The following is a 26,771-nucleotide window of genomic DNA, read 5'->3' as shown; positions in this document are numbered from 1 at the left end:
AAGCTCCGATGACCACAAAATTTAAGATGATGAAAAATACAAAGTTTATTAACAATAATATCACAAAGTTCAAACAGAGAAGTTAGAAGAACTATTTCCCTCATAATCTACCCGAATCGTACGTTTGATTGTCGTAAGAATGTAAATCTGGTTTACTTCCAGCTAGTGTTGTTGTTGATGGTGAACCAACATTGTAAAAGCCACTTTCTTTTCTCTTTAGTTTAGCATCACTCCTGAAAAAAGAAAGGAAATGAAATGAAATAAATGGAGTTTTACATCCTACTTTTCTGCACCATGTGGGCGAACGAAGACGGACAACGCCGGAAAATTTTCTAGCACAGCGGCATTATTCTGCTCTTTTTCGATTTCGAACTGTCGAAGGATCTTTAACGTGCACAGCCTGTAGTACAAGGGATCTCGGTTTATTGTCCCATCCGATCGACCAGACACCTTTTCCATGCCAACCCCGAAAGGGAAGGAGACTTATTAATAAGACATATCAAGTAGAAAACAGTCTGATCATATATTTAGTAAAATTGTGAATTGTGTATCTGGAGAAAACCAAGAAGGTCAATGAGGGTGTTGAAGTTCCCTGTTCAGAAGTTGTGAGCATCAAATTACTTCCACCAACAGCACAAGGAATGTTAATCGTCACGTTCACTGCGATTTTTTGGCTCTCATTGGCTGTATTTGCAGAAGTACAATCCAATCGCATTGCTGCATTCCATGATACACGAAAGGTGGCTATAGCAGTCAAAATTGGTAAAAGCTTGACACTGTGAAGATGAAATAAACAGGGGTGGGTTTTTATTTAAAAAAAAAATTGATACAGGTTTCTGAAATTGGTCTGTAGCAACTGGTGGAGTAAAATCGAGTAAATGACATATTATTTTATACAACAAATCATACGACAGAAACCACCCCACCCCCACCCCCACCCCTCTCCCTCCGTCATTTAGAATTTGAGATCTGAAACTTGAAACTTTTATAAAAATGTTGAACCGTACTCATATAGGTACAATAGAGAAATCAAACCACAAACTCAAACTATCGTTGTAGGCCTAGGTCTTGATAAGCTGGTGATATCTGATCAGATGTAGTTGTAGGCGACTACTGACTAGTTTGATACGCCTCCTATACCTTCTCAACTTGTCTGATTATTGTATCGTTTAAGACGGGCATACTGGTCACCTAACCAACCCTCTTGTTGCGCAAAATAAGTTTACAAAATCCCGGATTGAGTGTGAGTTGAGATTAGGGATTAAGATACAAAACAATGTACATATCAATATAAGTCACTTTCCAAGCGGATGTCTTTAGTAACAGTACTTGTTGTTTCTTACAGTGATCGACACTTCAATACTAATAAGGTATATTGTTCTTCAGTATCTAATGTCTTTACTGTAAAGGTTTTTTTTAAACGTTCACTATATTTTAAAGGTAAGGCTAGTTTCATTATTCCAGTTTATTCTCTTCCATTTTTATATTAGAAACGTGTCTTCATATTAAAAATATATCACATTCTCTTACAAAATTTCAAAACATACTCTATTTGTAGATTTTACAGATTGTTTTTTTTTACAAATGGTTGTAACAGAATAGTTTTGAGAAATGTTTTTTAAAATGATCTTACCAGAACACAGTTAATAGAAACGAAAAAGACTTAAAGGAATGGTTTCAACAAATGGTTTTAATAGAATGGTCACCTCTGGCGAATGTCGTCGCCTGGTGAATATAAAGCTCCATAGGATAACATCATTTTGAAATCATCTTGAAGCTAATCAAAGGAGTGATTTCGAAAGTGGTATCAAGATGATGTTGATCTTACGCAGCTTTATATTCACCAGGGGACCACATTCGACAATGCTCAACAGTTTCCGTAAAGCTGAATATCGGCAATGAGTGGTGAATTCCGTTTTTTCTTCATGGTCGAGACTCTTTACATCCGGTATTGAGCAGTGATTTATCATGTAATAGTAATATTGTGACGTAATAGTCCATTAATTTAGAGACTTTGGGAGATAATTCTGACACTGATGTATTTAATGCTATATTGTGACTATTGATTATCTAATGATAAATTTTAGTATCCGTCTGCATATGTCTCTCACGGTGTTTTGTTTTCATTGACTTTGTTGACATACACCTGTAGTCCTGAACGACCAGCCTCTGATATCTTCATTACCAGGATAAATTGATCACGTGATTCCGGTAAATAATGTCTCAATCATTACCGTGATATGTTGCAGAGTGTTAGGGTCATTTTCACAGAGGCGAGGTGAGGTGACCACTGCAAAATGTTGGATACGGGTATCCAGTATCAAAGTATAAGATCTATGTCCTGGGATAGCAATTAAAATTAAGAATGTGTGTTAAAATTGTTATATTTGTATGTTATATAATCTTTTGTCATTGTGTTGTTATTTACATACATGTACGATAATCCACCTTCATTCCCTTAGGTTATGTGTGCCCTTTTTTGCATGAATCAATTTTGAAAAGTCAAAACGAATTTTGAAGAACCGCATGTGTCTCAATGTAAAAAAAACTTGGTGGCTTAGCAAGACACTTACAAACGACAGAGGTACAATCATGGCAAGAGATCTGGGTCGTTTTATTCTAGTCTGGCTCTTGTTAGGATATGACAATAAACCGTACGCAAATGGTTGTATTCTCGTCTCATCTTTAACCCCAATTATCAATTATATTGCAATTATTCATCCGAAGATAAGAAATATTTACTATACACATACCTCTGTTTACAGATGACAGCTAAACTTATCAATGTTATAAAACCAAGAACACCTGATGTTGCTGCCAGAGCTATAACTTTAGTTGAAAGAGGTTCGTCATCATCGTCTTTAGATCCAGTTAATTTTTTCGCACTGCATTTTGGATCTGAAATAAATAATACATGGTAGTTAGGTTTTAAAAATTTCCCTTAGAATGACCCAAAGGTTTTCCTTGTGGAAAGCAAAAGTATGCAATCTTATTTGAACAGCCTAGATTTAATAAAGTAAGATATTGATCTTGTCTGTATATACTTTGCAATATTAACAGGCAAGAGAGCTGGGACAGTAATTTCTGGAGCAAAAAAAAAAAAACAGTACTAATCTAGTATGACCCAGAGGTATGAAGATTAGCGATGAATAAAGTTGAATAAGGAAATGACTATGTTATAATTACCTGTATTGACAGACCATAGGAGCTGGGACTGTTGTGGATCACAAATCTGACAGGACTGTTCAGGATTAGTTTTACCTGCCATGTAACACTGGCTTTCAATGGAACATGTCTCGACCTAAAATATCACAGTAGGTTTTGTTACAGTAACGATGAGCATATATTGGCTTTCTCTGTTAAGTTTATAATATAAACTAATCAACTACAGTCCTTAGACTAAGTCTCAATCGTTCAAATACATAGCCTAAAGTTAAACATCCAAGAATGATGAATCCCCGACTCAACTGATAGACAGAGATCGTAAAGAATGAATCCAATAAACTAACCCTGCGACTGCAATGGGCATTAGTGTCATCATCAACTGTACAGTCATAACAACTCGAATCGTGAACAAGATGCAGATATCGAGCATCACTAACTGTATGACCATCATTACTGATACTTATATAAGCACTATGAGGTGGGTTTGGTAGTGGACATCCTATCTGATACATACTAATGTAGTTAGCTTTGATGGTGGACGAACCTCCTCGAATCTCAATCTTGTCACTGACCTGCAACGACAGTACATATACATAATGATTTTATAGACAATGAAATAATTAAACTCTGAAGCTCTGTCTCGTAATCAAGAAAAACAATCAAACCTGTAGAAAACAGATTTACTCCTTGTTAACTTTAACTGTTCCACAATTACATTTATTAAGAAAATAATATTGCACCCAACAAAATATAGGCCTAGACATCCCCATTCAGCAATGTAATTCTATTTCTTTTTTTTAACTTGATGACATCCTTAAATTACATAAAACCTCAGGCGACACAGAAGAATTTTAAATTCTGTAGTGACAGGAATAAAGGTTTGCTTCAGAAATTCATACTACATATGTAACAGAAGGATATATATATATATAAATAAGCATGTAGGTTTTAAATTGCAGCCCTAACGAAAATTATTGTTTCTTACAGACCAATAGATAAATACCAAAATATACTTACAATTATAGGTTGGTAATGGCAGGACAAATCAGCAGAATCAACGAAATTAAAACCCAGAATGTCTACTTGTGAACAATCTCTTCTATTGATATCACAAGGTTCACTGTCTGGTGAAATTGGTATGATGTCTGGTTTAGTGGTCTTACCAACGTCACATGCTGCACCAGTAAAACCTTCTTCACAAACACATACACCTTTATAAGATAAAATATATCATGCATTAAAACGAAATCGCCAAGCCAAGGCTTCCGTTCATTAAGAGATTCATATTTTTCACAGTCAAAGCTAAGCATACGGATACCTAAAACTATTTTAAAGGGTATAGACGTCTAAATATTTATTTTACAAGACGCATGATTAATTCAGCTACCTTTATTGATTTTTAAACCACAAACCCACGTTTGCCTACAGTTACTTTTTTATTTTACCTTAACCTGTGATCTAAACCAGTTCAAATTTCAACATTTACCTGTGCAAATATTCATATTTTGATTTTTTACTCAATGTAGGCAACCGGAAGTCTAATGTTAATTCTCAAACGTCATACGGCTTTATCACTGCCTGGAAACTGTACAAAAAAAACAAACCTGATTGACAGGAACCATGATCACCACAATCTAAAGGACACAGTGTTGCTAGGATAGCCTGTGTTGGTGATGTTTGGTTGTCATTGTCGGTGTATTGTGTACCCTGGCTAGTAGCTAGAGTAATACATAGATTTATAATATCATCAACATGAGCTGTAGCAAAACCTTCATCACCAGTAGTCTGTAATGTGAAATAATTGTGAACAAAATTTAGTAAGGAGTATTTGTCTACTCTTTGGCGATTTCCTGATTTTAAGCACCCGATTCAGCTTTTGAAGATTGGAAACACCATACATTGTGCTATGATGGGGATTTAACCAAGAAAATGACAATTATCCACTCTATTGCGATTACAAAGTGAACATCGTAACGTGCTAAAAACATGAAATGGAATGAATAGAGTTTTACGTCCTACTTTTTGTATCTGATGGTGCTAATGAAGAAGGACAGCGCAATGAAATGACTGGAATTTGGCTGAGAGAATGGTAGTTTTCTACTCAAAAGTGATTTCGAGAAATCTTTAAAATGGGCCTTATGTTTATTGTAACATCAAACCAGCTAGACGTCTTTCTCGTCGGCACATGCCATAAGATTAAATTTAGAAGGGTTCTTCTTGAACAGAAAGCGTTCAACAAGATGTATGAACGCTCGACTACTAAAAACCAAACGGTATAAGATACTTACATGTAAATCATATGCACAATTCTCTACATTTTGCGTGTAGTTGGTGTTGTTTGTTATGTTTTCACAGTTTTTAACGGCTGTACTATTATCTAAATAATCCATACAATATTCCTCGGCCTCTTCCATGGATATATTTTTAAATGTTGCTGGGATCTGAAATAACAGGAATCGAATTGAAATTAAATAGAGTTCTTTATAAACTATTAGGCTATGTTAAATTGTTAATCTGGTTATTATTGTTAAATAGCTGGAAAGTTACGAGCAGTGCATCTTAATTTATTTTATAAAGAATTGTGATTGGTCAATTTTATCACTACAAAGATATCAACAAATAAGATTTCTCATAATAGTACATAATAGTAGACTACTTTTTTTTAGTTATAAGGAGTGTTTTTGTATTCCCAGACATACACCGACATTTTCAATACATAAAAAATTGTACTTTGATGCCCATTGGATTATCCAATTTCCAAATTTGCTATCGATTCTATGAATGAAGATCGTTGTTGGAGGGTTGCTATCAGCCCAGTCGCTGAACATTATGGCGGTAACTTACCACTGTGGTAACAGGATCTGGCAATGCTCGTCGTTTTCTACCAGTTATAGGTTTATCAACATGAGGTAATTGGGCATTCTTTACTAGATAGTCCGTTATATCATATTCTGAAACACATTCAGTTTTTTATAGGAAGCTGTATGTGGTATGTACAATACAGTTATATGATGACAAGCCAAGAGAGTAACATGGAAAGGGACCAAAAGGTGTATCTCCAACGGAAATCGCATGGCATCTCCCTTGGGAGTTTGATGATTGGGCGTGATGACACAAGAATCTGATCGTTGATTCCGAAGAGACACTGGTATTCTAATTATCATTCTGAAATTGCACGAAAAGTGAAAGAGAACTCCATCAGATGGTAAGGAATTCCCGTAATCTGTAGTCAATATTAACTTACTATCAGTGGAGGAGGGACATTTAAAGATATCCATAGTATTAGAACATGAACTTTTATAACCACTGATACAGCTACAATATATTGGTCTTTTAACTAAAGGTGAAGCTATCACTCCTGTAAACATTGACTTGGTTGCTCTGAAAATTAAACCAAACATCGCAATATCGTTACTATGTCTAGGGGAATAAACGTCTTCAACGACTAGAACTACCCTAATATCAAGTTGTATCTATGTCGCATTTTCACGAGTTCTATTCTGGCTGGATTCATAGACAAAGGTAACCATTGAAAGCTACTTTTTAAAGTCTAGAAGATATTTTGCGCGCGATTCTTCCGCTTTTCAGGATTAATGCTGTTTTGATTGGTGCAATATAAATAGTATTCAAATTAGTGATTCTCAGACACCACAAAAGTCCCTGAAAGGAAGAAATTCACCTTACCTCCAAGATTCACAGAACTGTTTGAGATATCTACCGGAAGTAATCAATTTACCACTACTATCAGTCAAGTCATCCTTTTTATTTCTATTATAAATACCACAGAGTCCTGCAATGATTGAGAGAAGAATAAAGTTAGACTGTTTGAATTTTGTTTAAGAATAAATATGAATCTTGATCTTGTTACGTGGCTTCATATTACAAAGGAACTGATCTTGCAATAAATAAAGTTACTCAATGACATTGAAAAACGTCAGAACTCTTGTTGCGCTCGTTGTCCAAGTCAATCGGAGTTCACTGCGACACATAGATTTATAACTCCGTGTTCCCACCATGCATACTCAACGGTAAGGGGTCTGTTGGCTAGTAGATTTAGCTTACCTTGCGACTGACCATAATCCACAGCAGAAGCTTTAAGCCATATATTGATAAAAGAAAGATAACTAGATTTGACTGTAACTACTGATCCTGTTGGAAGTATTATCTACAATATAAAAACAGCCATTGCAATTAGACATGAAGTCACCTGCATACAGCCAGTAACGTGATTTTTCGGTTGTAATGTTTTGAAGGAGTTGTAAACTATACTGGAAAGATCCTTAACATGGTTTTATGGTACACGAAACCACCTTTTCAAAATAAATTATATAAAAAAATCAATAGTGACAAGAACAGCTAGATCAAGAGTAGAAATAAAGATCATCCATGAAAGTAATTCTGACCACAGACACAAGTTTTTGGACCACAGATGAATATGGATAATATTGTGGTCGTAAGTGGACAAGAATATCGGACAAGCTAATCGGACAAGATATAACACTAGCTAATGATCGACCTTAGAACAATTGATAAAGAAATTAAAAGAATGTGTGCTATCACTGACCTCGTATTTTTGTCCACAACCAAGTCTACGGACTCTTGTACCCGGTGTAAGTTCACCATTCTTATACATCTGTACCGATATAGGATTAGCATGATGCGAGTGATGGTGTTTGTGTTTGGAATACTTATCATAAAGACCATTAGCACATCCTGACAGTGTGATGACGTCATCACCAGATCGCACTGCCACCCCACAGTTGCAGGATGGTCCTTTTGGATTCCACTTACTGCACGGTTTATACAGGGTTCTCACCTACAAGATATGAGTACAATGAAAAACAATAAGACATCCTTGTCTTCTAGACAGATGTCCAGTTAACAAAAAAAACAAGATAGTTCACGACTCTAGACTGCACTGGCCGTGGTACCATAATTTTCTGACCTATAACGACACAGGTATTCCATTGTGGTCAAATTGATTTATGAATATTTATTGCAAACAAGGTATAATGCGGAAAATGGTTATTAATGATTAAGTTACCTCATAGGGTAGAGTTTTGTGTCGATATAAAACAAATTCACCACTGGCAAAATTATTATAATGCCTATAAAATAAAATATAGAAAAATGATAAAAATGAAAATAAGAGCTATATTAAAGAACTAAAAATCTATTAAAATGAAGTAAAATAATAATGAAAATGTTGTATTGAAAAAAGATATGAAAATAAAATATGTAATGGTATGAATAGAAGTAAGTATATGTATTAAATAATAATGTAATATAATAATGTATTAAATAATAATGTAATATAATAATGTATTAAATAATAATGTAATATAATAATGTATTAAATAATAATGTATTAAATAATAATGTAATATAATAATGTATTAAATAATAATGTAATATAATAATGTAAGAAAAGTAATAATGTAAAAAAACAATAATTTTTTTGTAAAACTTACAAGCCATCGAATGTTGTCATATGAGGATCGTTGACGGAACCACACACAGCTTTAAAATCTCTGTTGATAGCTATAACCTAAATAGAATAAATAATAAATTATTGACCTGTTATTTATCCCTAGTAACGATAACCCCGTTTACATTACAAAAATTATTCGTTCTGAGAACTGTTCCGAGAACGGAACGGATGAAAAATTACTATTGCAAACGGTCGAGCGTTCTGAGAACACTTCTTACGCATGCATCTTGACCCCTTGACATGTTTTACAGTTTTGTGAGCAGACGAATTTGGGTTAGGGGTACCACAAGTTTGGCCAGATTATCTATACAACTGAATCTGCGATCGGTTTTCAAAAAGTAATATGAATGCAAGGCCTGTGGTCGAATCTGAATAAAGTCTAAGCAGGTTAAGTATGGCAAAGATCTGGAAGGAGAAACATTACATTGAAGGTCAAGAATTATTATAGAAGGGTCAAGGATAATCAATAAAGTTTCGAAATATTTGTTGTAAGTAATTACATGTTTACCTTAAGCTCGTTTCCTATACTGTAAGATTCGGTCTTTTGTGTAACCGTACCGGTAATGACAACTTCCGCTTTCATTTGTCTGTAAGCATCTCTATCATATAATCCATCTATAGTAGCTTTAACTGGAATCTGTATCGTCTTTTCCCAATTGCTTACACTGAGTGACGTGCCACAAAATGGTTTAGTCAGACCACCGGATGGAGTCCACCCAATAACCATTTGTGGTATGACGACGTACTTGGAGCATTTGTATTCCTTCTTGGCAGCAATGATAGTAGAAACTAGTTGAACTTCGCATCTTCCCTTGTTACCGGTTGGACAAAGTAGTTGTGGAGGTGTATTAGATTTGATGTCGACCTTCTTCTCATTTTCTCCCTCTATAAGAGTCACTGTTCCCTTGGTAATGAGCTACAACAAGGAGCAAAATTTTAACAGAAGGTCTCAAGTTTGAAATCAATCCTATTTTTAAGTGTGAAATCTTGGGAAAATTTTGAGAAGAGCAAACTGTTAGTTTTCTTACGACAGTTTTGTCCCCTTAACCATATCTGTGTTTGTTCAACTGAAAATAAAATGATTTTAGTCCAACCCCCAAGACGCAGCGTCTCGAGAGAGAGCTATGATTTTTGTACAAAATGATTTTACACGCCCTGTCCAAATTTTATGACGAAAAAAATGAGTAAGCAAAATATTTTGAATCCTAGCCGTTATTCAAATATGACTAGAAAACTAGATGACCAATAATAGTAGCATATGATCTACATCAATTTATTTATTAGATCCATCTTAACGTTTTATCAGCAGCAGATAGATTGGTTCCAGACACTATCTTCTGTTTGATGGTCTGGTGGGAACAGATATTAATTGATGAAGAAAAACTCACCTCAACTTTTGCAATAAAGATGTTACTGCGGATGATTTCAGACCATCTACCATTGGGTAAATATCTTGCTGTAATTGTACATACAACCTAAAACAATTAAATGAAGATTCGTCTTATTGTCCGTATCTTTTATGCCACACTAATGAAATAAATGTGCCATCCGAAGAAGTAGATTGTTTATTAGTAAATGTTTATAATATAAATCTACTAACGATATATCAAATGTAATTAGCTATATTGGTCCCCAAAGGGATGCTCAGTTGCAGCAAACAAATACAGTCAGATCGGAGAATTCCATCGGGTAGTCAGGTAGGTTGGGCATGTCGTGCCTCACCAAAAACTTCTAAGGAAGTACTAATTGCAAGGAACCTCAAATTCAACTGTAAACTTTATTTAGAGTCGTCAGTACCTTCTTCCCAAGAATGTTTTCATCGAGATCCTTGGCCGAGAGTAGACTCTCAAACTTATTGGACTTCAGCTCTCTCTCACTGTTCTTTTTACCAAAGATTGTGAATGAGTATTTCACTTGAATGTTTGATGTGTCGATGGTTGTTTTAATACTACAAGAAAGGAAAGCCTCTCCTTTCGAGTTGACAATTGGTTTCAGGATAGCCGATCCTCCAATTATTGGAATACCAAGAGTTGTGGTTGGAGCTTGGGTTGTGGTTGTCGGTTTCTTGGTGGTTGTGGTGGGTTTCTCGGTGGTTGTGGTAGGTTTCTTAGTGGTTGTAGTCGGTTTCTTAGTGGTCGTTGGTGTTCGTGTTGTTGTTCTTGGTGGTCGAGTTGGGCATGGTTTTCTAGTGGTCATATCACCTGAAATAGAGTTCATAAAACCATTTAACACGTTACAATGATATTTCACCATATTTGGTAACAACAAGGTTAATAGGTCAAAAGCAAAAAAAATCCCTATATTCAGCAGAGGCTCAAAACATAAAATAACTTCAGTTTCAAGAGTTCACCGCTCAAATAGATATAACGAGTTATTGTTTAATGGATATCCCTACCAATGTATACAAATACATCAGTATTGTATTTAAATGTGTGGGGGTTTTTTTAGCAAAAAAAAAATGATATTCGAGGTTGAAAGTGTATTTCTTGTATCCATACTTACTTATACTGATACAACCAGCAGGACAAGAGCTAGTCGTCGGTTCCTTAGTAGTAGTGGTCGGCTTCTCGGTGGTTGTGGTGGGCTTTTCGGTGGTAGTGGTTGGCTTTTCTTTTGCAGTTGTTGGCTTCTCGGTGGTAGTGGTTGGCTTCGGGGTCGTGGTCGTTGTTGGCGCATTTGTCGTGGTGGTGGCTGCATTGTACAAAATAATGTAAGAATGTCAATGGCAACTTTTAAATTTCAAATATTTTCTGGATGAATAAAATTACCTACACGTTTATTGTTTCGGAATCTCATACTGCCACTCTGATTAAATAATAACATAAAGTATTTTAACTCAAATTTTTGATTCAATGGGAGTTGTAAAAAACTACTGCAAGATTTAAGCAAAATAAACGCTTTTTGTAGAGAAATATATCTACTCCGTATTCTAGAGGTTTCAACTTATAATATCTAGTCTTTATGAAGCCAAACATCAAACACTAGATCAAACTGCTTAATTAGCAATTAGAACACCCAGTTTTTAATTAACCCTTTTAAAACAGTTTGATCAAATAGATACAAAGATGTAAATAGCATATTTTAGAATGTTTTCAGGGATAATTTACGTTTTTGATAATGAAAATTGTTCAACTTCAGATGCATGTATTGATCACCGAACAACGTCAAATTCTGTGTGACACAACTAACTCGTTTGCTACTCCATGACTTTGTCAACCCTACAAGACTTTCAGAGAGTCCATAAAATATATGATATACATGTGGTATCACATACTTACGTCTTTGACAGTGACAAATACCAATCTGTATCAAAATTTCAATAGTGATGTGCCAGATATGGAAGGATTTAACCTCACAGTTTATGGACTGAAGATCAGTGTTTGTGGAGAAGGAATGTCCAATGTACAGTGTTCCAGTGTAGGCGGCGGTAATGGTAGTTCTTTTGACAAAGTGTGTTGTGCTGGTAACGTACTTCTCATTCAGATACACTTCTAGAGAACCTTTCGGGCTCCAAGAAATGAGGAACTTGTGAAGTTCAGATAAGGTGATGAGTTCTCTTGGGATTGTGGAGTACCAACTCTTTTCTTTTGTGTTTACTACTATCTGAATGTAAACGGTCCAAAAAAATATGTATTTATTGAATATGTGGTATAAATAATGGGCCAGAAAACATGTCAGTCCTTTCTGGTGGATGTTTATAGCATGTTTCAGACAGTCGTATATATTTCTGTCTTTTCAACACCCCTTCGAGGTTTATATCACATATTTTATGACGAGACTAAAAGAATAACGCTGACATGGTTTCAGGATCAGATCAAAGATCCAAACAAATTGGAGAAGATTTTGTTCGATACTAACCTGTATTTGACCAAATCTGTAAATGACAGCCACTCCAGGGTTGTTGGGATTTTCGCCACCCGTACTCATGATCACTGTATTCTCTTTTAGCTCAAAAAACTTCATTTCAAACTCAAAACTGATACCATTGGAGCAAAATTCGAGATTACCAGTACATGTATTGGACAGCTCTGAAATCTCAAGATATTGCTTGCTGGACTGAAGGTACACTCCATCTTTGTCTGATTTTGATACTCCCTTTAGGTTAATCTGAAGACGAAAGCAACGATGTAATAGGAAACAAAATATAATGTAAGCTTGAAAAGACGAATTAATGTAGCCCAACTAAATTGGCATACTGACAGTTTTCTCTGGATGGACGACAACGTCAACTGTACTATAAATCAAAATGAAGAAAAGTCTTTAGTAAACTAATAACACTCACCTGTAAACCATGATCGACCAATTTTGTGGCGTTTATGGAAGCAAATGTCCAAGCAAAACCAGCGGTTGGATCAAGCGTGGTGGTAGGTCCTAGAAAAATTTTACAGCATTGTTACACAAGCTGTATCACTCTGGAGATATGCTTCGAGCTCAAATCCCCAGAGTAATGAACAAAGGGAAATGCAGCCAGTTTTCGAGTGATTAACATTTTTCCATGCAGATGTCATTGATATAGAGACACTATCGCTAACGTCAGAACCTTAAATGGTGATAACGGTGGGAAATTAGACTAATTGGTACGCCTGGAATTGCTTGTATATAGACGAACCAAAAGTCCTGTGTTCATTCTGAAATCAATACATTTACATGTATATGTTGAAAAAATTGAGTTTTATATCCCTATGATTTTATTTAGTGTGTCAGTTATGATATCTGAGATGCGTAAAATTTCATCTTACCCGGTGTTGTTAAGATAGCTGTAAAAATAAAGAATCATGCCGTTCAATAATTTCATAAAAATTATTTTCTTTACATCGCAGTTTTTCCAACTGCTGAATTTATCAAATATCGGGGCTCTCTACTCCGGTGCATTTTCAAGACACCCGTCTTACAGAATAGTGATACATCTGGGGGTATTATCGTTATTATGTAGATGACCCATTTCTGAAACAAATGACGACTTCATACCCAAAACACACAACAGCAACATAAATTAAGCTCTTAAGATATATGGGTGTTATATTAGTGTAGAATAAGTTTTCCGCTTACCTGGGAGAATTCCTTTCTCTACCAAAACAGTTCTAGTGGCTGACCATACCATCAAATTAGTTAGGAGAAATCTGGATGTCGTGTTCCTGTCTTCCGTACCAATATACAGTGGTTTAGTAACATTGTTGAAGAACGTTGGTAATCTAAGGTGTTCACCTTCTCCTACTCTATAGTTATCAACGAACAACTGGAAACCATACTTTGTTGCCCATGACAGCTGAATCAGATACGTTTTACCAGGTTGTACTTGATATGGAGCATCTATCAACCATTTATCGAAGCCTGCCTGCAGCACAGCTTGAAACTTTCCAGAAGAGAAGGTCAGTTTAAAACCAGATTCGAAACGTTCAACCCCACTGTAGAAAATAACGTTATGTTCCTCAGAGTGGAACGCGACAGAGACCTGTATGGTAAACCCATGCTCACAATCTACAAGGCTGTTCAAACATGCTAGACATTCGGTAGGTACGGCAATATACTGTCCAGTTCCATTTAGGTCAAGGACCTTGATACTGTGATCTGATGGTGGTGGGACGTCTCCGATGTACTTAATCTTTAAGTCTGGAGTAATAATCTCACCATCGATAATATCGCGAACAGTTAAATCGTAGCTGATCACGTCTGTATTCTCTGGTACTTTCTTTAAACAAGGTGACTCTAAAACAGAAATAAGTCGAATGTCGGTTATGATATCAATCATCAGTCTCGGCATAACATATTATCAGTCTCTTTGGAAATTTATTTTTTCTACATGTAGCAGTTGCCCATGAATAAACCACGGCGTGCTGCAAAAAAAGAGTATCAATGATTAGTACTGAATTTTCCAGAATTCTTCATTGGACTTTTTTTTCTTAAGCAGATCTTTTGATTGGTGAAGCCGTTAATGAACAGTGCAGCTCACAGGTATTGAATAACAATTTCGTTAGTGGAGTCTTACGCAGGAATCACAAAACGAAATTTGTTTAGATTAAATAGATCAAACCTGTAGTGGGTATAGCTGTGATTGTTGTTGTTGGTGGCTGTGTTGACGATGTTGGTAATGGTGTGGTAGGAATAATTGGTTCAGTGATTCCCGCTCTCACAGCTTCACTGTAAATTAGAGGAACTATCCTCATTTCAGACAATTTGTACATTACTGCTATCCCATACCCTATCTGAAACGATATCCTTTTAGCCATCTGACTAACTTGTCGTGGACTAGCCTGAAGAACACTTCCTACTAGTTTACCATTCTGAAGAAGCTTTAATCCTAACGATTGACTCCAAGACAGCTGAAAGTTATACCAATGATGTATTTCCAATTTGATGCTGACAGATAGTTGCCATACCAAAGTTGATGTACCAACAGTACAAATGAGTCTTTTGCTCTCGGCATGATACATTAATTCTATTCCAGATTCCTTTTGCCAGTCACCTCCTTTCAGAATGTCAAAAGTTGACATTTGAATACTGTTGAAGCTGACTCCGACGTTGTATGTAAATCCATCTGCACAGTCATCAAGGTTCTCAAAACATTTTTCCTTGGTCGGTACTTGAAGAGTACTGCCAGCTGCGAGTTCCAGAAATGACATAGAGCCTTGTTGCTTAATAGATACTTGACCTTGGTAATGCAGTTCATAAGCAGATGTAACAATAGTAGTTTTGGTAACACTCAGGTAGTGAAAGTGCTGAACTTTAATCTGTGTTGCTGAAAATATAATGGAGTTTAAGTGTTAAGCCTTGAATATAAAAGGGCATAGGAGACGGGTGCTTGATGTAATAAATGTAAAAACTATTTGCCTGTTGGTAAGTATAGTAATAGCATCAAGATCCCCTATTATTGTCATCCATGTAATCGTTTATTGGTATATTTTCTCTCAAATATTAAAGTACACGTATTAAATCTCATCCGATGCTCTAAGGGATTTGCATATTAAGAGTATTTCGAATCTTATAAAGTTGCAATGGTCCTAAAGCATCATCAGGATCTTCACCAGACGATGAAGGACACACTCATGGAAATAGAATTACAGTGTCGGGCTACAAAATTAATCTTACCCTCAGTTTGACACTGGTGGCCGAAAAATCCAGCAGGACATTTACATAATTTCTTCCCAATACACTCGCCTCCATTATTACAAAAACCGTCATCACACAAAGCTGTAAAAATCATAGTAATAATTAGTTAGCCGTAATGTTCGGAATTCACAATGTCAACCTATTGCGAACTTCATTTTATACCTTGACTGCAATAGTCACCTTTCTTGCATCATGGACATTTGTAAATAAATCACGAAATACAGCGATTTGATTGGATTGTACATACAATCAATCAGAGCCCTCAACAGAAAGTCTGTTAACATGTATGTTTTCAGACTTGCTGTCGAGGCCTCTGATTGGCTATTTTCGCTAGCAGACAATCCAATAAAATTGCTTCATTTAAACTGCCTACAATAAATATATGTATATATATATTAAGGAAACATATTAAGTATTCTTAAACTTACCAGATGGTTCACATCCCATGAGTTCCATCCTAAAACAAGCTTTATTTATTACCTCTGTAGGTTCAATTCTTACTCTATCTGTAACCACAGAGGGTTGTAATCCCACATTATATGCCATACTTTCATTATAGATGGCTGGTATATCCTTAAAAACAAAATTCTCGAATAGTTGACTTTGGATAAGGGTCATTTTTGATTGAGGAGAAGGCAAGGATGGAACGACTAGAGGCTCATATTTAGAAATAAAAATACAATGTAAAGACGACAGTTTAAATGTTAAAAGACCGTCGCGAATTCTCTGGGTCATGATGTTAGAAAGTGAAATTTTTTAAACTACAGTTCGAGTTAAATGGTGGATAATTAGTACGCACTGTGTTGAATTCTTCAAACCCTCCATCAATGGCTAACGCAGGAACGAATTTGAGCGTAAATTTTTTCATGAAATCGTGCCCATAAGAATGTCCATCGGTTACAGGATGTTGAAACCGAATACCAGTTAGTGCTTGGGGCTTGGATAATCTTATTTCTACAAACGGATGCTCGTCACCATCTGCAGGACACCATGCTGCTCCAATGTCACCTAGAGAAAAATATTTATAAAATATAAATTAAGAAGTGCTAGAGTGAATCGTGCATCGACCAATGATTCTATAAAGCACTTAAGAAAAGTGCCTACTGCTGCAAAAGCGTTGTTAACGTCGTAGTTAACTGCCAAACAAAAATCATTTTAATGTTTTAACAATGTTTATACTGCTCGGTAAGGAATCTATAGCTAGCTAGAAATACCTAAACAGATGATAACGGTGAAATAAGCTCATTATGATGCTTGTGATTGATGATGATGATGCTGAAGATACTGGAATTAATGATTGCTTCTGATGTTATTTACGATAATACCGATGCTGATTCTCATTGCTGATGTGAATGAGGAAATGAAGAGGAAACTTACCTTTACAGCAGTCATATCTGATTTTATCTTTAGATCTATTTGCTAAGAAAGATGATACTTTAATTGCTGAATTCTTTAAGGCTCCATTGGAAAGTCCAAGTTCTTCATTACATACTTAAATTGGTAATGAAAGAAGATATTGACAAAGCCATTAATAATTATAATCTTTTTTTTCTTTATCAACACAAGTGCAGAAAAGAAGTGGCCTGGCTATCCACCATTCTCACAAATATAGGTAACATCAATGACATTTTTTATTATTAGGCGATCAAATATTTTATTTCTCCGGAAATCTTTTTCAAAATCCAAAATTTGGGACGTAAATAATTGAATGTTTTAATGATACCAGATAAGACAATTCCACAAAAGCAAAAACATGTAAATATTGATTTCAGGGCCATTATAATCAAAACTGTTTATAATTATTCCATGTGACCGAATAATAAAATTAAGTTGCATAATTTCACTCAGTTTAACCCAATTATAAAGGTAACAGTGGGTAATATATAAATTACTGAACCATTAAGATTTAAATGTCCTACACAGACAAGAGTCTATCAAAGTGCACAGATAACATCATAATTCATGTATATATATCACCGATATTTTGTCTTCTGACAAGAGAATTCCTTTGTTGTCAGGAGTGGGTATTGACTTTAAGGGTTTGATCAAGGGGTTAGGCGGGACCTATACTATTTGTTCTTCTCTCAGAATTCAGTTATCTCTTCGCATATCATAATATACGTAACAAATTTATGTTAGCAAATAAATTTACTATATTATCTTTTCTACTATACCCCGCATTTACATTCTCATAAAGTTCATCGGCGCTTGTCCTCTTTCACATAGAGATCCCGAAATTTAGGTGCTCTATCGCGCTGGGCAGAAATGAAATGAAATGAAATGAATGGAGTTTTACGTACTACTTTCTGCACCATGTGGGTTAAGAAGACGGGCAACGCCATGCAGGGTGCAATGAGGGAAATTTTGCCAGGACAGCGGCATTAGTCTGCTCTTTTTCGATTTCCAACTGTCGAGGGATCTTTAACGTGCACAGCCCGTAGCACACGGGGCCTCGGTTTATTGTCCCATCCGAACGACTAGTCAGCCCCTCGTACCTGCATCACTGACAGGGGGAAACCGGATTGAAAAATCCGATGATATTATCTCGACCTATGCCGGGATTAAAACCTGGACATTTTATACTTGTAATTACTCGTACATAACTAGTCAAAAATTTATATTTTGGTCAGAAAATTTTCGTTTTTCTCACCATTCCTTTTCCCAGGACCATTCTAAAGTAATTCTAAGAACATTTGAAAACTTTGAGCGCCCAAAACTTTCCCATGTGGAGAATATTACCAAATGATTGTTTTTCAGTTATCTGCACGAGATTGTTAATAGTGTTGAACTTGTAGTGTGGTTTGTTATCAAATTGGTAATCAACCGTAATATATAATTCACAACCGCTTTGGTTTTCTGCGAGGAGTTATGGGCTGTTGAATCCGCCATCTGACGAGCTGTCTAATTTCGAATGTTTTTATCCATCATAAATTAAATAAACTAAAATAATACGATCTCATTGTAACATGCACAAAGTTTTATATGCACTATATAAGTACCAGTTCTTAATATTATAAATAGGGAACAGTATAGAGCAGCAGAGAACATCTGTGGTGGTATAACCCTTGTTGGTCTGGGTGCTTAAAAAAGACGAGCTGAAGATGTTGACAACCTAAAGTTCTTAGAAACCAAAAATATGTGAAATATTGGTGATGGATTATGCGAACTGGTCTCACAACTATTTTTTTTTTTTATATTAAATCCACAAAGCTGTCGTCGACCTCGAAAAACGTTACGACGTTAAGGTGGAATTTGAGACTGGGTTATCAACTCAGCATCATAATTAGATATGTAAATACAATTAGGCCTACCTAGAGCAGAATAGGTACCAGTACTAATGAGCAGAACCAAACATAAAAGGTGTTGAGGTAGTTTGATCATCTGAAATTTTTAAAAACACAATGTTTGACCATGACCAAGCGATACATTTTTCAGATACAAAATCTTAATCAGGACAACTGAAAAAATGGGAGTTGAACTGCAGTATTAACTCATTAGTCAAGGCATTTATTTACAATATATATATTTTTGCAAAATGCACAAGCTTATACGCACTCAGACAGATATGCCATGACCAGCATGGTAGGGAGTAAAACTTTGCCGACGCCCGGCATTTCAAGAGACCCTCTTAGAACATGTCTACTAGATGCGAATTTCCGTATTGGGAATCAAATCTTCTTACAATCTAAATGACCTGCCTAATAATGAACCTTTCAAAGTATTGTCATTCAATTTTCGTAATGGTTTGTAAGAACCGCATGCACTGTAAGGGGGAGAAGTCAGCCCGCCTTCTCGAACATGAACTCTTTAATGACATTTGATAGAAGTTAAAAAGGCTTACCTTGTTCTGATTGGTGAACCTCCACTACTGATCATATTGTGTTTTTACCACGATATATAAGGTCTCCGATGTTCGAGTGGGTGGCCCTTTTTTCTTGTTTATCAATATAGATAATGGTATATGATGCCAATACAAATAAAGCACAGCCCCCAATATTCTTTATCTGATTTTGATTGAGGACATTGGTGAACATCAAGGTAGATAAGAAGGGAGTTTCAGTAGTGCCGAGAATATTTGTCCATTGTCTATAGGCTTGACAGTAAATGCGCACTAATTTAACGTAAGAATTCTTTTTTAAACGTTCCTCATACGGCTGTGGGGTGGTGTCGGGAGTTCTTCCCTATTCCCTTCCAGAAGACATCCTACGTACACCCATCAATGTCACAGCTAAAAAGACCCAAGTCAGTGTATTTTTCCACTTTCTATCTAAATAATTAGGATCTCCTAATCCAGTACTTTAAACACCGACTAGCATTACCTCTGGACGAGATGCAACACAACCATGCATGTTTTCACAAACACTTTAAAGAGAGGTTTTAAAAATTCGTAAGGTGGCAAGTGGTGTGCCGACAAATTCACATTTTTTTTTACACCCTAACCATCTCTCTTCGATTGTTTGATGCGACTGATTGGCAATGATTATAGAAAAAACTGTTGGTTTAGTCAATACAAAATAAATTTATTTATAAGTCCAAAATATAGGAAACATAACAAATACAATATACACTATAAAATATGTACCAAATAAAAAATATATTTCCCTGTATTAAGTTTAAATATTCCATAATTACCCCCCCCCCCCCTCTTCCAACCTCGCCTTTACAGTTTTTTTGATTTCCGAAGATTCCTTTTGTCGAACTGGTTTGCTTGATTTGTTTGTATCGAAAGAGCTACCATGTTCCCTTCAGCTTTATGAAATCCAGATTTATTAATCTCTCTGCGAAATTGTCTTCGTTTATTGAATTTATCGTCCACTTTATTTTTCCAATAGGGGCTGTTGTTTCCGCGGTGAACCGGATAGTCGATACCGGGGAGCAGGGCCCATCTTGGTACATCTAGGGGTAACTGGACATATGGTTCATCACTCCAATTAGCAATTTCGATTCCAGATGCTAAAAATATAGCGTCATCTTCGTCATTGTTGACCAGAGTGTCTAGCACAGGGTCTTCTCCTTCTACAGGGTAGTCGATACCGGGCAACAACATCCAAGATGGTAGACCGACGAGCGGTGCCTGACTCCATGGATCCTCTGCCCATACCAACTCGGAATTGAAGTCATCAGTAGTCGGATCTGAAATATATCAAATTTATAATTAAACTCCTTGCCGAATGACCTAGGTATTTTTTACTAGGAAATAGAGCACTGAGATCCGAAACTCAATGCCTAGAAAGATGACCATAATAGGTGTGAGAGCATAGCTCCAGGTTTCCAAGACACAGGATGAGGGAATAAGACGCCCAGCGGCAAGGGTTAAAACGACAGTGGTGCTTAACTGCCATTGGGACTAATTGAGTCAAGCCCACATGCATTAAATTGACTTACACAGGGGTCTCAGAATTCATTGGAGTTAAGTCAACGGCTCCACTCCCATTTAGTTGAGCCTCTGTAAAACCACAGAACCCACCCTTTTCGACACTTGCTCGCACAGTTCAGAAAAAAAGATGCACAAATTCGTCCTTTGTATCATTAACAGTAAACGAAATGTCATTGTGATTTGATAGATTTGATTGGTCCTACCTTCCATCTTGGCCCAGTCAGGAACCTCAACATCGTTACAGGAAGTCCAAGGTTCGTCTGCCCAATTGAATACATCTTCCTTAAACTCTTCCCGAGAGGATTTCTTGTTGTTGTTATTGCCGTCTCTGTTGTTGTTATTTTGGTTTGTACCAAAGTCTGAAAAACAATAGTGGAATTCACTGTTACATGCTCTCATAATTTACAAGGATCAGTTTGAAATGGTTTTTTTTTTTTTCAAATTTTATAGATACTCGTTCGTGCTTTGTTTTTGGGCCGTTTTATTTGAATTATTTTTAATTGAAGTTTTTGGCTGTCATTTGAATTGGGAAATAGTTGGGCTGTGGAATTTATACATACCATTGCTAGTAGGAAGTTGGTCTCCGTATTGGTTGGTTCGTAAAAAATCCAATTCAATCTCATCCACTACATAGCTTATTACTGGTATTCTGAAATATACAAATATGAATATTAACTATTATCTTAAATTTTCGCCATCCGTTTTGACAAATTATACCTTAGTCTCAGTAAAGGAAATTTTAGCTAAGCTAATCAGAAATAGTGGTAAATTCATCGTCAAAATTTGAGCCTTCAAATCCATGTGTGTCCAGAATATCCGCGTTAGAAAGTTAAAAAAGCGACTCGTCTTTTCTTGAAACTCTGCCATATATAGAAAAGACATAATTACATAGATATTTTAAAGCGAAATTCCTATTTTAAGGTGTTTTTGAAGAAATTAATAGTACATTTCTAGTAATTCAGAAGAATATTTACATTATATTATATTCAAGACCCGAAAATGGCAAAATTGTCCTAATAAATAAAAAAAAAGGTTTCCTGAAAGGAGGACATGTTGAAAACCCTGACTTACATGATAGCCATGATCTTCCGTCACTTACTCCGTCAACAGTTTTCCAAAAAAGATATTGCAGAGAAGTGAAACGCTGCTTTCGTCTTGAAAAATCCACAAGCCAATGACTTTTAGACAAATTTGATATAATGATCATTATGACGTCATAATAGATATAAGTGAACAGAAAACAATGGAGAAACAAGACCCACCCCATAATAGCTCTTACTGACTTTTAAAAAAAAAATCCTCAATAAAATAAATAAAAAATTTGCAATCTCATTCCTGAAGCTGGCGAAAAAGTTGTTGAGAGGTAGGGTCTACCTTACTCTTCGCTTGCTTGTTTACATTCGTGAGACACATTGGAATTTACTTTATATTTTATAATGTTCACCACAGAAAGAAATTAATCTTTTTGGCAATAGCAATTGATTTTCTGAGCCTTGAATAAATTATTATTATTATTATTATATTCTCTCGCATATTTAAGGAACATTGTGCTCAGAATGATCGTATTTTAAAAGTAAACAATAAATATTTTGTGGCCATGTGCCTTTCTACACAATGTTTATAGCAATCTGGAGAGTTACATTCGAGCGATAGAGCTTAGGTAGTTACTTCTATCTTTAGTGTTCGATCTTTTAAACCTTTTTCGCTAAATATCTTTAAAAAAAAAGTTGGGTCCAATATGGTGTTGCTTTGACGTAATTAGGTATATGTTTGGCATTCATTTACATTGTTAGATCATTTTTGTGGAGAAACAAACGACAGGATGGGGTGTTCTCAAATCAAAGCCAAGTCTGTCAAACACCATTGGTGCCAATATATTGTAATGATTCTTCTTTTCAAGTTGGAATAAGAAGGAATATCATAGTCCTCAAAATTGTATTTCCTATTTAAGCTTTTTGTTATGAATTACATGATACAATAATGCTGTTAATTACACAGTACACGCAGAATATAAATACTTACAGAGTAGTCATCCTTTTAATTAAAGAATACGTTGAAATTGCTAAAATTTCACTGAATTTTCTCTGCAAACTAGCAGCGTGGCTTTAACTTGAGAAGTAAAGTCTGCGAGTGTGACGTTATTTTACTTGTAACGTCATAGTAAAACATCGTTTACCCAAAAGTAGCTCAATACGTCAATTTCTTAGGGAAGCTGTTCTGGTCATATCATATCAGTTTTTCATGGGCGTTAACTTAGCATCCCCTTCATTCTAATAAAACGAGACACGGCCCATGGTTTTTTTCGATCAAATTTGTGACTAACTGTCGGACAACAACTGTCGAGATTCAGATTCAAAATTCGAAAATTCCGAGGAATGACACTGGTGCACTGAGGCGTCGAGAAATGTTTTGAAAATAGAATTGATTTGATGCATTCTGGCACATATCTTGGGATCATGGTTTGATTTTTGTCAGAAATTAAGTGGGGGGTAGTATTGTGGGTACAAACCATTTTCCGCCAAAGAAAACTAACAAAATAGTTGTATAATTTAAGAATTTACTAAATAATGATATATTAATACAAATATTGCACGACGTATAATGATAACTGATAACACGAATAAAATTATAAGAATATACTTCTATAATGATAAAATAATGATAACATGATAATAATACCGCCATTAATTTATAGGATAGATGTCTCTGTAATATAATGAAGCATAGGCATAAAAAATTAGTTTTTCGCTGCATTATTTTTAAAAGAGTATATCGTAATGTTATAATCAATAAAAATGTTAGCTGCCTTAAAGCTTGACTAAGTTACTATCGTTCAAATTAAATAACATTGAAAAATGGTTGATAACGTCATAGAAACTAGCTCAATGTTTACGTGTTTTACAGCTAACTACAGCTAACCGTAAAAATTTATAACAATTTTCTTCTGCCATTTTTTCTTGATTGATGAACCAATCATAGTTGCCTTCGTTTTATAATGTCTTCATTTAAAAGTCTCAATTGGTGAAATGAATGTTGCCTAGCTCCTAGATTTCTTGATTTGATTCATGAAAAAGATATCATTATTTTAATGTTTCGTTATAAAACATCAAAAAACCTACTCGACATTAAGATCAAAAAGTAAAAAGATCATAGTGCTAAAAGTGACTCGATGCTTCACTAAATGATGGTGTTGGTGCTGTGGCTTTACAACAGTTTGTGGAACTATAGAACTTGAGATGGTGGGGAACATCTGGTCGCATCCATCCACTGCAGATATTGTTACATCGATGTGAGGCAAAGAATTCTAAGATCCCTGGCCACTGTCTATCATTTTCTCCAAACGATCCAGTTGTTGAATGAATTGTAGGTGTAGTGAGATGATAGGTGGCGCCTTGACATGCTCCTTGTAAACCGGAAATGATTATTTCGCGCGAAACGTTCCATGAAAAATGTGAGAAAGCTTCAAGAATACCGTCACAGTTTGCACTGTTCACTAAACCAGACGGCGTACTGAATCTTTGAAATTTTCCTTCAATAAAGTCTTCCATCAGAATGATTTCCCTTGATTTCAGTTTATTTTCATGATGTTTGACAAGTCTAATAACGGGAATGAAATCGGAGACTGTTTCTAGAATGGCTTGACGAGGCGAGGTGAAGCTAATGAAACGATGTTTGACGTATGAATTGAAAAGATATGAATAATGCTGGGCTTTCGCACTAATAAAAGTAATTTGATTCCAAGAATTCAGCTTCTGCTTTTTGTTCAGTTTACTTTTAACTACACAAAATTCACCACGCTTCGGACCTATTCCATTATATAGACCTTTATACACAGCAAACTCTTTGCCCTCGTGGAAAGGATAGAGTTCAAAACTAGAAGTGTAAACATCTTCTAGATTTTCGGCACTACACGACAAAGTTTGGTTATCCCTCTCAAAACCAAAGATCTTCATTTTTTTTTTAAGTTCAGAGCTCTGAAATATATATATAAAAAAAAAGCTATTTCCTTCAATCAATAATCAGACATGTTGAGATTCGGGTTTTTTTGAATGATCTTGAATATGTCACATTTCATTCCAGTCGATTCCTTTTGTAAATGGGAACAGATAATATGGGAAAGATCGACACATTTCCATGTTTTTTTTCTTAGTATCCCCGTGAGGGGTATTTACACCAATTCAGAAGTCTGTAATGTATTTTGAATATAAAGTTGAAGCAATAATAATTCCATTCAAGAAGAAACTGGCGAAGACTCTATCAGGAAAACGCAAACATCGTAAATTAGAATACTTCTACCAATTTGGTGCAAATAAATAGGGTCAGCTTTGACAACCCCGGTGTTGACTGTAATCGGAGATATTATACTACCATAAACCTTTAGTCGTCAGTACATTTGCTTTCAGAGATTATTAAGATCAAATTCAGGTACCAGAATGAAAATTCTACGTAGACGTACTTCTTAGTTCAAATCACATTACAGTTCAAATACGTCACATGCGTAAAATACAATTACCATCAAGTATATGCAATGATACTATGCATGTATTACGAAAGAAAAATCAACAAAACACCAAGTCATAATCACCGTTAACACAATTGATTGAGCTCAAATTACACTACAAGGATCGAAATTCCACACCAAATAGTAAAATTGTAAAAAATATCAATATATATGTAATATCATACCTGCTTTATTTAAGAGAAGTAATCTATCATTTCTTAAGTCTCGTAGAAAATGGCATTCCTTAAAAACATCAATCTAATGAGATGACCTTTTGTCATTGGCAAACCAGTTAGTTGATCAGAAGTCGCCCTAGGTGTTTAATTATCCATATGTCCTTGGTATAGATTCTAATATAGCGCCAACCGAATCAATATAATCTATAATAACAATATATTATGATACAGATATTAATATTAGTTCAGATCTAGTTAATGATAATAAATTAACTAATTCTACCTAAAACATCTGTCTCTTTCTCATTAATAATTCGAAGCAGTATAATTCAATTGTGACGTAACAATAGGTATACAAGATAATGGTAACTGGGTCAGAAATTCAATACAATGACCAACTATTACTAACAACTGAATGATATCAGCATCTACTGCAAGAGCACCATAATATGTGAAAAATATTAGAGCACTGAATCCCCCTATTTCACCATGATCAGGTATTATATTCGCAGTGATCCTGTTTTAAAGCACCTCCCGAGACTGTGGGGACAAATAGGGCCTTTTACACTGTCGCGCCACTGTTTAAAAGACACAGAATAATAGTGAGACCTGTTTATGTTACACTGCTCTAACATCAATAATATGTTACATTGTGGCATTTCCGTTTCAGTACAACATTTCGAGCAATACGTGATCAAAAACATGCGTTATTGTATTAACTTACAATATTCATATTTTAAACATTAAACTTCAATTTAGAATGGCCTTGAATAGGATCTATGGCTTAATTTTTACTTCAAACATTGACTATACTTGTATTCAGAGTTTCTGACAGGTGATGGGAGGGGGGTAGATTATAATTATACATCATAAAAAGACGTTAAATGGAATTATTTTGGTCATAGTACATAAATCATTCCATTGTTTATGCCTATGAATGCAGACGATTTAGTG

General features: G+C 35.4%; 3 protein-coding genes across 3 annotated transcripts; all 3 read right to left on the bottom strand.

Moving 5' to 3' along the window:
• Nucleotides 1-100: 100 nt before the first annotated feature.
• Nucleotides 101-20,112, bottom strand: LOTGIDRAFT_170497 (hypothetical protein; the record flags this gene model as incomplete). Its single annotated transcript, XM_009069154.1, has 30 exons — nucleotides 101-233; nucleotides 2,754-2,898; nucleotides 3,187-3,301; nucleotides 3,510-3,737; nucleotides 4,183-4,376; nucleotides 4,770-4,950; nucleotides 5,454-5,606; nucleotides 6,010-6,116; nucleotides 6,410-6,546; nucleotides 6,850-6,955; nucleotides 7,228-7,330; nucleotides 7,730-7,981; nucleotides 8,210-8,273; nucleotides 8,637-8,713; nucleotides 9,165-9,572; nucleotides 10,045-10,131; nucleotides 10,454-10,857; nucleotides 11,159-11,347; nucleotides 11,935-12,259; nucleotides 12,515-12,763; nucleotides 12,939-13,027; nucleotides 13,396-13,413; nucleotides 13,706-14,362; nucleotides 14,688-15,392; nucleotides 15,743-15,844; nucleotides 16,192-16,336; nucleotides 16,563-16,771; nucleotides 17,141-17,254; nucleotides 19,075-19,144; nucleotides 20,083-20,112. 30 exons carry the CDS (start codon nucleotides 20,110-20,112, stop codon nucleotides 101-103), a joined length of 5,796 nt encoding a protein of 1,931 aa, XP_009067402.1.
• Nucleotides 20,113-20,423: 311 nt separating this feature from the next.
• On the bottom strand, nucleotides 20,424-22,222 carry LOTGIDRAFT_170496 (hypothetical protein; the record flags this gene model as incomplete). Its single annotated transcript, XM_009069153.1, has 4 exons — nucleotides 20,424-20,896; nucleotides 21,344-21,499; nucleotides 21,701-21,789; nucleotides 22,212-22,222. The coding sequence occupies 4 exons, from the start codon at nucleotides 22,220-22,222 to the stop codon at nucleotides 20,424-20,426; spliced, it is 729 nt and encodes a 242-aa protein (XP_009067401.1).
• Nucleotides 22,223-24,295: 2,073 nt separating this feature from the next.
• LOTGIDRAFT_170495 (hypothetical protein) lies at nucleotides 24,296-26,550 on the bottom strand (the record flags this gene model as incomplete). Its single annotated transcript, XM_009069152.1, has 2 exons — nucleotides 24,296-25,114; nucleotides 26,542-26,550. The coding sequence occupies 2 exons, from the start codon at nucleotides 26,548-26,550 to the stop codon at nucleotides 24,296-24,298; spliced, it is 828 nt and encodes a 275-aa protein (XP_009067400.1).
• Between the last annotated feature and the right edge of the window lie 221 nt (nucleotides 26,551-26,771).

This window comes from Lottia gigantea (assembly GCF_000327385.1).
Source record: "Lottia gigantea unplaced genomic scaffold LOTGIsca_99, whole genome shotgun sequence".
NCBI lineage: Eukaryota > Metazoa > Mollusca > Gastropoda > Lottiidae > Lottia > Lottia gigantea.
Note: the sequence above shows the minus strand (reverse complement) of the source record. Positions and strands in the feature narration are given on the sequence as shown.